Source organism: Myxine glutinosa, chromosome 8, assembly GCF_964187855.1.
Source record: "Myxine glutinosa chromosome 8, kmMyxGlut1.1, whole genome shotgun sequence".
Taxonomy (NCBI): Eukaryota; Metazoa; Chordata; class Myxini; order Myxiniformes; family Myxinidae; genus Myxine; species Myxine glutinosa.
The window spans coordinates 14,228,221-14,242,245 of NC_136268.1; the positions used below are offsets into that span (position 1 = coordinate 14,228,221).

At 42.6% G+C, this 14,025-nt stretch overlaps 1 protein-coding gene across 1 annotated transcript in view; it reads right to left on the reverse strand.

The window, feature by feature from the left end:
* LOC137432196 (xanthine dehydrogenase/oxidase) overlaps positions 1-14,025 on the reverse strand; it is a 296,924-nt gene that overhangs the window by 41,429 nt on the left and 241,470 nt on the right. Inside the window, exons 23-25 of the mRNA XM_078782822.1 lie at positions 1,572-1,763; positions 1,292-1,437; positions 220-301 (exon numbers count right to left, since the gene is read on the reverse strand). Of these exons, the coding sequence (XP_078638948.1) occupies positions 220-301; positions 1,292-1,437; positions 1,572-1,763 (420 nt within the window). The remainder of the gene's footprint in view (positions 1-219; positions 302-1,291; positions 1,438-1,571; positions 1,764-14,025) is intronic.

The following is a 14,025-nucleotide window of genomic DNA, read 5'->3' on the forward strand; positions in this document are numbered from 1 at the left end:
GGACACACTGGATGTGTGGCAAGGACGAATTAATTGGATTTTGGGGAAGATCCGGATCCTATAATTTTAAAGTGATTGTCCACCATTGAAAGATAGGGCCAAAAATGATATAGAGCAGGATATCTCAATAAGTTGTTCATTCCCACCAACCCAGCTCTGGGTTCATCCCAACTGATGCTGACCCTCGTAATATGCATCATTCACCACAGTTGATCGTACCTGATTGAGAAAGGGTTCATTAAAGGCCAGAGAAAACTTTGTAGGGATTATACTGATCCCGCGTTTCTTCCAACGGTTCTGCCTGCAGGTCAGGATGATTGACAAGGCAACAGATTTGTTATTATATCAGGAAGAAACATGCCTTGAAATCCTCTAATACAGCATACTCTTTTATGCCAAATGGTGTCGGATTGCAGTACATAAGTTTATCATTGGTTTGAATGACCACACGACCACACACACACACACACACACACACACACACACACACACGACCACACACACACGACCACACACACACACACACACACACACACACGACCACACACACACACACGACCACACACACACGACCACACACACACGACCACACACACACGACCACACACACACGACCACACACACACGACCACACACACACGACCACACACACACGACCACACACACACACACACACACACACACACACACACACAAACACACACACACACACACACACAAACACACACACACACACACACACACACACACACACACACACACACGACCACACACACACGACCACACACACACGACCACACACACACGACCACACACACACGACCACACACACACGACCACACACACACGACCACACACACACGACCACACACACACACACACACACACACACACACACACACACACACACACACACACACACACACACAAACACACAAACACACACACACACACACAAACACACACACACACACACACAAACACACACACACACACACACACACACACACACACACACACACACACACACACACACACACACACACACACACACACACACTAAAATCCCACCCGCATTTATATATTTTGGGAAAAGCAGGCCAAACGCACTATTCCCACTCTTAATGTTAATGCGTGTAATTTATGGCAGAAGCAATCAAGTGCTGTGGTTATATTGTCGGAATGGTTATATTAGAGCGATAACTTGAACAAAGATAGTGTATCAAGTGTGGATTGCTTTAAAATAAGATAATTATCAACAAGTATGTTACCTATCGAAAAGCCTGATTACCTGTTGAAGGTTGTGACCGCATTTTGACGTTGATAGAAATCTGAAGATTTCAGGCATTCCTCCCAGCAGCGGCGGATCGGAAAGTTTTCCATCACTTGTCCAGTGATTGTCTGATCACCCTCGTCGTACATGTTTATCTCTCTAACCTGAAAGTAGAACACCTGGTTAGCTTGACAAAGCAAGGCTTGGGAACAGGTAAGCTGGACAATCCTGCCTTTTCTGATACTCAGACCAAGCTACATCTGGAGAAGAAAGCAAGTCACTGTTCAAACAATATTACCTGTTTCGGTGGAAGCACACAGGCTGCAGACACCTGCGATATTATAGTCTCGGTGATGAACATGGATTGTGGTGCCCCGAATCCACGGAAGGCGGTGTTGGATGGCAAGTTCGTCCGACAAACACGACCACAGACGGATACGTTGGAGAAGTGGTAACAGTTGTCGACGTGAACCACAGCTCTTCGCATAACCTGATGGCGGTTTGAAAAACAACAACTCAAAACCAAGTCCACAAATGAAGAAACAGATGGTGACACCTTTGATGGTTAACAATGCTTCCAACACAGGTGCAGACGTATGAGTGTGGTGCGGGTGCATCGAAGGTCTTCTGGCTCTGTTCGATTGTTGAGAAGCATTTTTGTTTGTGTTCTTTATTCACCACCTTGTTTCAGTATAAAATGAGCAAATTGATCACATTATTTCAATGGATGATAACATTCGTAACACTCAGGATAACGTTTCTTTCATCATTATGTGTGATTTCAATGACCTAGATAGAGGATTGTTAACACAACACACCTTAATGTCACAAATCGTTAGGATCACGAGGGGTTCTGCTGTTTTGGATACGATTCTCACCAATTTAGGTGATTGTTATCATTCTCCACAGGTATCTGCTACTAGTGATCATGCTCCACAGGTATCTGCTACCAGTGATCATGATATTGATCATGCTCCACATGTATCTGCTACCAGTGATCATGCTATTGATCATGCTCCACAGGTATCTGCTACTCGTGATCATGCTATTGATCATGCTCCACAGGTATCTACTACTAGTGATCATGCTATTGATCATGCTCCACAGGTATCTGCTACCAGTGATCATGCTATTGATCATGCTCCACAGGTATCTGCTACCAGTGATCATGCTATTGATCATGCTCCACAGGTATCTACTATGAGTGATCATGATATTGATCATGCTCCACAGGTATCTGCTACCAGTGATCATGCTATTGATCATGCTCCACAGGTATCTGCTACCAGTGATCATGCTATTGATCATGCTCCACAGGTATCTGCTACCAGTGATCATGCTATTGATCATGCTCCACAGGTATCTACTACGAGTGATCATGATATTGATCATGCTCCACAGGTATCTGCTACTCGTGATCATGCTATTGATCATGCTCCACAGGTATCTGCTACCAGTGATCATGCTATTGATCATGCTCCACAGGTATCTGCTACTAGTGATCATGCTATTGATCATGCTCCACAGGTATCTGCTACTATTGATCATGCTATTGATCATGCTCCACAGGTATCTGCTACCAGTGATCATGATATTGATCATGCTCCACAGGTATCTGCTACTAGTGATCATGATATTGATCATGCTCCACAGGTATCTGCTACCAGTGATCATGCTATTGATCATGCTCCACAGGTATCTACTACTAGTGATCATGCTATTGATCATGCTCCACAGGTATCTGCTACCAGTGATCATGCTATTGATCATGCTCCACAGGTATCTGCTACTAGTGATCATGATATTGATCATGCTCCACAGGTATCTGCTACCAGTGATCATGATATTGATCATGCTCCACAGGTATCTGCTACTAGTGATCATGATATTGATCATGCTCCACAGGTATCTGCTACCAGTGATCATGCTATTGATCATGCTCCACAGGTATCTACTACTAGTGATCATGATATTGATCATGCTCCACAGGTATCTGCTACCAGTGATCATGCTATTGATTATACTCCACAGGTATCTGCTACCAGTGATCATGCTCCACAGGTATCTGCTACCAGTGATCATGCTATTGATCATGCTCCACAGGTATCTGCTACTCGTGATCATGCTATTGATCATGCTCCACAGGTATCTGCTACCAGTGATCATGCTATTGATCATGCTACACAGGTATCTGCTACTCGTGATCATGCTATTGATCATGCTCCACAGGTATCTGCTACCAGTGATCATGCTATTGATCATGCTCCACAGGTATCTGCTACTAGTGATCATGCTATTGATCATGCTCCACAGGTATCTGCTACCAGTGATCATGATATTGATCATGCTCCACAGGTATCTGCTACTAGTGATCATGATATTGATCATGCTCCACAGGTATCTGCTACCAGTGATCATGATATTGATCATGCTCCACAGGTATCTGCTACTAGTGATCATGATATTGATCATGCTCCACAGGTATCTGCTACCAGTGATCATGCTCCACAGGTATCTGCTACCAGTGATCATGCTATTGATCATGCTCCACAGGTATCTGCTACCAGTGATCATGATATTGATCATGCTCCACAGGTATCTGCTACTAGTGATCATGCTATTGATCATGCTCCACAGGTATCTGCTACTTGTGATCATGCTCCACAGGTATCTGCTACCAGTGATCATGCTATTGATCATGCTCCACAGGTATCTGCTACTAGTGATCATGCTATTGATCATGCTCCACAGGTATCTGCTACCAGTGATCATGATATTGATCATGCTCCACAGGTATCTGCTACTAGTGATCATGATATTGATCATGCTCCACAGGTATCTGCTACCAGTGATCATGATATTGATCATGCTCCACAGGTATCTGCTACTAGTGATCATGATATTGATCATGCTCCACAGGTATCTGCTACCAGTGATCATGCTCCACAGGTATCTGCTACCAGTGATCATGCTATTGATCATGCTCCACAGGTATCTGCTACCAGTGATCATGATATTGATCATGCTCCACAGGTATCTGCTACTAGTGATCATGCTATTGATCATTCTCCACAGGTATCTGCTACTAGTGATCATGCTCCACAGGTATCTGCTACCAGTGATCATGCTATTGATCATGCTCCACAGGTATCTGCTACCAGTGATCATGCTCCACAGGTATCTGCTACCAGTGATCATGCTATTGATCATGCTCCACAGGTATCTACTACGAGTGATCATGATATTGATCATGCTCCACAGGTATCTGCTACCAGTGATCATGCTATTGATCATGCTCCACAGGTATCTGCTACTAGTGATCATGATATTGATCATGCTCCACAGGTATCTGCTACCAGTGATCATGCTATTGATCATGCTCCACAGGTATCTGCTACCAGTGATCATGCTCCACAGGTATCTGCTACCAGTGATCATGCTATTGATCATGCTCCACAGGTATCTACTACGAGTGATCATGATATTGATCATGCTCCACAGGTATCTGCTACACGTGATCATGCTCCACAGGTATCTGCTACCAGTGATCATGCTATTGATCATGCTCCACAGGTATCTGCTACTAGTGATCATGCTATTGATCATGCTCCACAGGTATCTGCTACCAGTGATCATGATATTGATCATGCTCCACAGGTATCTGCTACTAGTGATCATGATATTGATCATGCTCCACAGGTATCTGCTACCAGTGATCATGCTATTGATCATGCTCCACAGGTATCTACTACTAGTGATCATGATATTGATCATGCTCCACAGGTATCTGCTACCAGTGATCATGCTATTGATTATGCTCCACAGGTATCTGCTACCAGTGATCATGCTCCACAGGTATCTGCTACCAGTGATCATGCTATTGATCATGCTCCACAGGTATCTGCTACTCGTGATCATGCTCCACAGGTATCTGCTACCAGTGATCATGCTATTGATCATGCTACACAGGTATCTGCTACTCGTGATCATGCTATTGATCATGCTCCACAGGTATCTGCTACCAGTGATCATGCTATTGATCATGCTCCACAGGTATCTGCTACTAGTGATCATGCTATTGATCATGCTCCACAGGTATCTGCTACCAGTGATCATGATATTGATCATGCTCCACAGGTATCTGCTACTAGTGATCATGATATTGATCATGCTCCACAGGTATCTGCTACCAGTGATCATGATATTGATCATGCTCCACAGGTATCTGCTACTAGTGATCATGATATTGATCATGCTCCACAGGTATCTGCTACCAGTGATCATGCTCCACAGGTATCTGCTACCAGTGATCATGCTATTGATCATGCTCCACAGGTATCTGCTACCAGTGATCATGATATTGATCATGCTCCACAGGTATCTGCTACTAGTGATCATGCTATTGATCATGCTCCACAGGTATCTGCTACTTGTGATCATGCTATTGATCATGCTCCACAGGTATCTGCTACCAGTGATCATGCTATTGATCATGCTACACAGGTATCTGCTACTAGTGATCATGCTATTGATCATGCTCCACAGGTATCTGCTACCAGTGATCATGCTCCACAGGTATCTGCTACCAGTGATCATGCTATTGATCATGCTCCACAGGTATCTGCTACTAGTGATCATGCTATTGATCATGCTCCACAGGTATCTGCTACCAGTGATCATGATATTGATCATGCTCCACAGGTATCTGCGCTACTAGCGATCATGATATTGATCATGCTCCACAGGTATCTGCTACCAGTGATCAGGATATTGATCATGCTCCACAGGTATCTGCTACTAGTGATCATGATATTGATCATGCTCCACAGGTATCTGCTACCAGTGATCATGCTATTGATCATGCTAGACAGGTATCTGCTACTAGTGATCATGCTATTGATCATGCTCCACAGGTATCTGCTACCAGTGATCATGCGATTGATCATGCTCCACAGGTATCTGCTACTAGTGATCATGCTCCACAGGTATCTGCTACCAGTGATCATGATATTGATCATGCTCCACAGGTATCTGCTACCAGTGATCATGCTATTGATCATGCTCCACAGGTATCTGCTACTCGTGATCATGCTATTGATCATGCTCCACAGGTATCTGCTACTCGTGATCATGATATTGATCATGCTCCACTGGTATCTGCTACTAGTGATCATGATATTGATCATGCTCCACAGGTATCTGCTACCAGTGATCATGATATTGATCATGCTCCACAGGTATCTGCTACCAGTGATCATGATATTGATCATGCTCCACAGGATTCTGCTACCAGTGATCATGATATTGATCATGCTCCACAGGTATCTGCTGCCAGTGATCATGCTATTGATCATGCTCCACAGGTATCTGCTACCAGTGATCATGCTGTTGATCATGCTCCACAGGTATCTGCTACCAGTGATCATGCTATTGATCATGCTCCACAGGTATCTACTACTAGTGATCATGATATTGATCATGCTCCACAGGTATCTGCTACTCGTGATCATGCTATTGATCATGCTCCACAGGTATCTGCTACCAGTGATCATGCTGTTGATCATGCTCCACAGGTATCTGCTACCAGTGATCATGCTATTGATCATGCTCCACAGGTATCTACTACTAGTGATCATGATATTGATCATGCTCCACAGGTATCTGCTACTCGTGATCATGCTATTGATCATGCTCCACAGGTATCTGCTACCAGTGATCATGCTATTGATCATGCTCCACAGGTATCTGCTACTAGTGATCATGCTATTGATCATGCTCCACAGGTATCTGCTACCAGTGATCATGATATTGATCATGCTCCACAGGTATCTGCTACTAGAGATCATGATATTGATCATGCTCCACAGGTATCTGCTACCAGTGATCATGCTATTGATCATACTCCACAGGTATCTACTACTAGTGATCATGATATTGATCATGCTCCACAGGTATCTGCTACCAGTGATCATGCTATTGATTATGCTCCACAGGTATCTGCTACCAGTGATCATGCTCCACAGGTATCTGCTACCAGTGATCATGCTATTGATCATGCTCTACAGGTATCTGCTACTCGTGATCATGCTATTGATCATGCTCCACAGGTATCTGCTACCAGTGATCATGCTATTGATCATGCTCTACAGGTATCTGCTACTCGTGATCATGCTATTGATCATGCTCCACAGGTATCTGCTACCAGTGATCATGCTATTGATCATGCTACACAGGTATCTGCTACCAGTGATCATGCTCCACAGGTATCTGCTACCAGTGATCATGCTATTGATCATGCTCCACAGGTATCTACTACGAGTGATCATGATATTGATCATGCTCCACAGGTATCTGCTACCAGTGATCATGCTATTGATCATGCTCCACAGGTATCTGCTACTAGTGATCATGATATTGATCATGCTCCACAGGTATCTGCTACCAGTGATCATGCTATTGATCATGCTCCACAGGTATCTGCTACCAGTGATCATGCTCCACAGGTATCTGCTACCAGTGATCATGCTATTGATCATGCTCCACAGGTATCTACTACGAGTGATCATGATATTGATCATGCTCCACAGGTATCTGCTACACGTGATCATGCTCCACAGGTATCTGCTACCAGTGATCATGCTATTGATCATGCTCCACAGGTATCTGCTACTAGTGATCATGCTATTGATCATGCTCCACAGGTATCTGCTACCAGTGATCATGATATTGATCATGCTCCACAGGTATCTGCTACTAGTGATCATGATATTGATCATGCTCCACAGGTATCTGCTACCAGTGATCATGCTATTGATCATGCTCCACAGGTATCTACTACTAGTGATCATGATATTGATCATGCTCCACAGGTATCTGCTACCAGTGAGCATGCTAGTGATCATGCTCCACAGGTATCTGCTACCAGTGATCATGCTATTGATCATGCTCCACAGGTATCTGCTACTCGTGATCATGCTATTGATCATGCTCCACAGGTATCTGCTACCAGTGATCATGCTATTGATCATGCTACACAGGTATCTGCTACTCGTGATCATGCTATTGATCATGCTCCACAGGTATCTGCTACCAGTGATCATGCTATTGATCATGCTCCACAGGTATCTGCTACTAGTGATCATGCTATTGATCATGCTCCACAGGTATCTGCTACCAGTGATCATGATATTGATCATGCTCCACAGGTATCTGCTACTAGTGATCATGATATTGATCATGCTCCACAGGTATCTGCTACCAGTGATCATGATATTGATCATGCTCCACAGGTATCTGCTACTAGTGATCATGATATTGATCATGCTCCACAGGTATCTGCTACCAGTGATCATGCTCCACAGGTATCTGCTACCAGTGATCATGCTATTGATCATGCTCCACAGGTATCTGCTACCAGTGATCATGATATTGATCATGCTCCACAGGTATCTGCTACTAGTGATCATGCTATTGATCATGCTCCACAGGTATCTGCTACTTGTGATCATGCTATTGATCATGCTCCACAGGTATCTGCTACCAGTGATCATGCTATTGATCATGCTACACAGGTATCTGCTACTAGTGATCATGCTATTGATCATGCTCCACAGGTATCTGCTACCAGTGATCATGCTCCACAGGTATCTGCTACCAGTGATCATGCTATTGATCATGCTCCACAGGTATCTGCTACTAGTGATCATGCTATTGATCATGCTCCACAGGTATCTGCTACCAGTGATCATGATATTGATCATGCTCCACAGGTATCTGCGCTACTAGCGATCATGATATTGATCATGCTCCACAGGTATCTGCTACCAGTGATCAGGATATTGATCATGCTCCACAGGTATCTGCTACTAGTGATCATGATATTGATCATGCTCCACAGGTATCTGCTACCAGTGATCATGCTATTGATCATGCTAGACAGGTATCTGCTACTAGTGATCATGCTATTGATCATGCTCCACAGGTATCTGCTACCAGTGATCATGCGATTGATCATGCTCCACAGGTATCTGCTACTAGTGATCATGCTCCACAGGTATCTGCTACCAGTGATCATGATATTGATCATGCTCCACAGGTATCTGCTACCAGTGATCATGCTATTGATCATGCTCCACAGGTATCTGCTACTCGTGATCATGCTATTGATCATGCTCCACAGGTATCTGCTACTCGTGATCATGATATTGATCATGCTCCACTGGTATCTGCTACTAGTGATCATGATATTGATCATGCTCCACAGGTATCTGCTACCAGTGATCATGATATTGATCATGCTCCACAGGTATCTGCTACCAGTGATCATGATATTGATCATGCTCCACAGGATTCTGCTACCAGTGATCATGATATTGATCATGCTCCACAGGTATCTGCTGCCAGTGATCATGCTATTGATCATGCTCCACAGGTATCTGCTACCAGTGATCATGCTGTTGATCATGCTCCACAGGTATCTGCTACCAGTGATCATGCTATTGATCATGCTCCACAGGTATCTACTACTAGTGATCATGATATTGATCATGCTCCACAGGTATCTGCTACTCGTGATCATGCTATTGATCATGCTCCACAGGTATCTGCTACCAGTGATCATGCTGTTGATCATGCTCCACAGGTATCTGCTACCAGTGATCATGCTATTGATCATGCTCCACAGGTATCTACTACTAGTGATCATGATATTGATCATGCTCCACAGGTATCTGCTACTCGTGATCATGCTATTGATCATGCTCCACAGGTATCTGCTACCAGTGATCATGCTATTGATCATGCTCCACAGGTATCTGCTACTAGTGATCATGCTATTGATCATGCTCCACAGGTATCTGCTACCAGTGATCATGATATTGATCATGCTCCACAGGTATCTGCTACTAGTGATCATGATATTGATCATGCTCCACAGGTATCTGCTACCAGTGATCATGCTATTGATCATACTCCACAGGTATCTACTACTAGTGATCATGATATTGATCATGCTCCACAGGTATCTGCTACCAGTGATCATGCTATTGATTATGCTCCACAGGTATCTGCTACCAGTGATCATGCTCCACAGGTATCTGCTACCAGTGATCATGCTATTGATCATGCTCTACAGGTATCTGCTACTCGTGATCATGCTATTGATCATGCTCCACAGGTATCTGCTACCAGTGATCATGCTATTGATCATGCTACACAGGTATCTGCTACTAGTGATCATGCTATTGATCATGCTCCACAGGTATCTGCTACCAGTGATCATGCTATTGATCATGCTCCACAGGTATCTGCTACCAGTGATCATGCTATTGATCATGCTCCACAGGTATCTGCTACCAGTGATCATGATATTGATCATGCTCCACAGGTATCTGCTACTAGTGATCACGAAATTGATCATGCTCCACACGTATCTGCTACTAGTGATCATGATATTGTCATTCTTTGTCCACATCAATGAATACAATCTGTTAAACCTCGTAAGGTTTCCTTTTTGCCTTTTCGTGCCTCTTCTATCCGTTCTTTTGGACAATGGCTAACACACATCATATGGATTGTGAGCTAAACTGCTAATTGAGCAGCATTAACTGCTACCCTTGCAAGCCCTCTCCCTCCCACATTTCTCTCGATGTCCCTGCTCTCAAATGTTGTGTTTGTGTCCTTCGCCCTCTCTCCCCATCTTGTCTACCGCTCCCCTTATTTTGTGTTTTATGTGTTGGTTTGTGTCGGATTGACTTTTTGTGTCATTAATGTTTGCTCTTTCACGAGCCTCGATCTTGTATACAAAAAAATAAATAAATAATAATAATTCGATTAATGAATATTTTTTTAAGTTAGAGATTTAGATGGAATGGTGGTGGTTTAGGTATTCTATTAGCCAATTGATTAATAATTTAAATATTTTACGATTATAGTTTATTTATTTTCCTTATTAATCACTTATTTATTTTCTTTCTCATCTGGGCAATATCTCAGGCAACTTTTGAACTCTTAAGCTCATATTCAGACACGACAGTGACCAAGTGATTTGGATATATTTGATTATTTGATTATTCAAATATAAAGGATATATTTGATTCATTCATCAATCAATTAATTGATGAATTATTTATTGATTAATCAATTAATCAATTTTTTTAAATTTAATTAATGACTTATTTAATTATTTTTCAAAAAGTTACAGCTTCAGATGAAACACTGGTCGTTGAGGTATGCTATTAGCCAATTGATTATGAAATTATTTTACGATCAGTATTTATTGATTTTAATTATTATCTTGCCAAAACGAAGTTTTTGCTAGATGTATCAGTCAGCTTGTATGTTTGTTTGTTTGTTTGTTTTTTTGTTTGTGGTTAATCATTTTTTTTTCACGTTTAGATCACTCTGTAGACCACAGTTATTATTGGAAACTCCTGTAACTTCGCATATCAGAGTCCTATAGAGATACCCTTCAGCACACAAAATTTTGAAGGTCAAGGTCAAAGGTCAAGGTCACTTTGCGGTCAATCATGGAGGTCAACGAAACCCTTATTTTTTGAGTAACTTTGATCGGATCGTCTCCAAACTTCATGGGAATCTAGTATATGGTCCGGCGCTCAGCTGATTAGTTTTTGGTGGCGATCGGCCTTGACCTTCAAGGTCATTTTGAAGGTCATTCAATTGGGTCAATCATGGAGGTCAACCAAACCCTTATTTTTTGAGTAACTTTGATCTTATGATCTCCAAACTTGGTGGGTATATAGGGTGTGGTATGACGCTCAGCTGATTAGTTTTTGGTGTCGATCGGCCTTGACCTTCAAGGTCATTTTGAAGGTCATTCAATTTTGACCAAAAGGTAAAATTTTCAAGTTTCAGTTACCATATTTACCACAGTTATTATTGGAAACTCCTGTAACTTCGCACATCAGAGTCCTATAGAGATACCCTTCAGCACACAAAATTTTGAAGGTCAAGGTCAAAGGTCAAGGTCACTTTGCGGTCAATCATGGAGGTCAACGAAACCCTTATTTTTTGAGTAACTTTGATCTTATGATCTCCAAACTTGGTGGGTATATAGGGTGTGGTATGGCGCTCAGCTGATTAGTTTTTGGTGTCGATCGGCCTTGACCTTCAAGGTCATTTTGAAGGTCATTCAATTGGGTCAATCATGGAGGTCAACGAAACCCTTATTTTTTGAGTAACTTTGATCTTATGATCTCCAAACTTGGTGGGTATATAGGGTGTGGTATGGCGCTCAGCTGATTAGTTTTTGGTGTCGATCGGCCTTGACCTTCAAGGTCATTTTGAAGGTCATTCAATTTTGACCAAAAGGTAAAATTTTCAAGTTTCAGTTACCATATCGAGTAGTACCTCAAATTGAAGCCCTTGTTGAGTGCTTTCCAAACATATAACTAGTTTGACAATGTGACGTCATTTGACGGCGTTATGACGAAAAAACTGCACTTTTCATGTATATTGTATTGCTTTAGTTCGCATTGTTTAGGTCACTCTGTAGAGCACAGTTCCCTTTGGAAACTCTTGTAAGTTCGCATATCAGAGTCTTTTAGAGATACCCTTTAGCACACAAAATTATGAAGGTCAAGGTCAAAGGTCAAGGTCACTTGGCAAGATACGGTTCACCCTGTGGGTGACATATGTTTATTTGTTTGTTTTTTTGTTTTTTTGTTTGTGGTTAATCATTTTTTTTCACGTTTAGATCACTCTGTAGACCACAGTTATTATTGGAAACTCCTGTAACTTCGCATATCAGAGTCCTATAGAGATACCCTTCAGCACACAAAATTTTGAACGTCAAGGTCAAAGGTCAAGGTCACTTTGTGGTCAATCATGGAGGTCGACGAAACCCTTATTTTTTGAGTAACTTTGATCGGATCGTCTCCAAACTTCATGGGAATCTAGTATATGGTCCGGCGCTCAGCTGATTAGTTTTTGGTGGCGATCGGCCTTGACCTTCATGGTTAGCGCTGGAGGTCGAAAATTATTGACCCCAAGGTCAAATGTTGAAACCCTTATTTTTTGAGTAACTTTGATCGGATCGTCTCCAAACTTCATGGGAATCTAGTATATGGTCCGGCGCTCAGCTGATTAGTTTTTGGTGGTGATCGGCCTTGACCTTCATGGTTAGCGCTGGAGGTCGAAAATTATTGACCCCAAGGTCAAATGTTGAAATCGTAGGTACCATATCTTCGCATATCTTCGCATGTAACTTCGCATATCAGAGTCCTATAGAGATACCCTTCAGCACACAAAAGTTTGAAGGTCAAGGTCAAAGGTCAAGGTCACTTTGTGGTCAATCATGGAGGTCGACGAAACCCTTATTTTTTGAGTAACTTTGATCGGATCGTCTCCAAACTTCATGGGAATCTAGTATATGGTCCGGCGCTCAGCTGATTAGTTTTTGGTGGCGATCGGCCTTGACCTTCATGGTTAGCGCTGGAGGTCGAAAATTATTGACCCCAAGGTCAAATGTTGAAATCCTTATTTTTTGAGTAACTTTGATCGGATCGTCTCCAAACTTCATGGGAATCTAGTATATGGTCCGGCGCTCAGCTGATTATTTTTTGGTGGCGATCGGCCTTGACCTTCATGGTTAGCGCTGGAGGTCGAAAATTATTGACCCCAAGGTCAAATTTTGAAATCGTAGGTACCATATCGAGTAATACCTCATATGAATGCCCTTGATGAGTGCTTCCCAGATCTGTAAACAGTTTGACGCTATGACGTCATTTGATGAC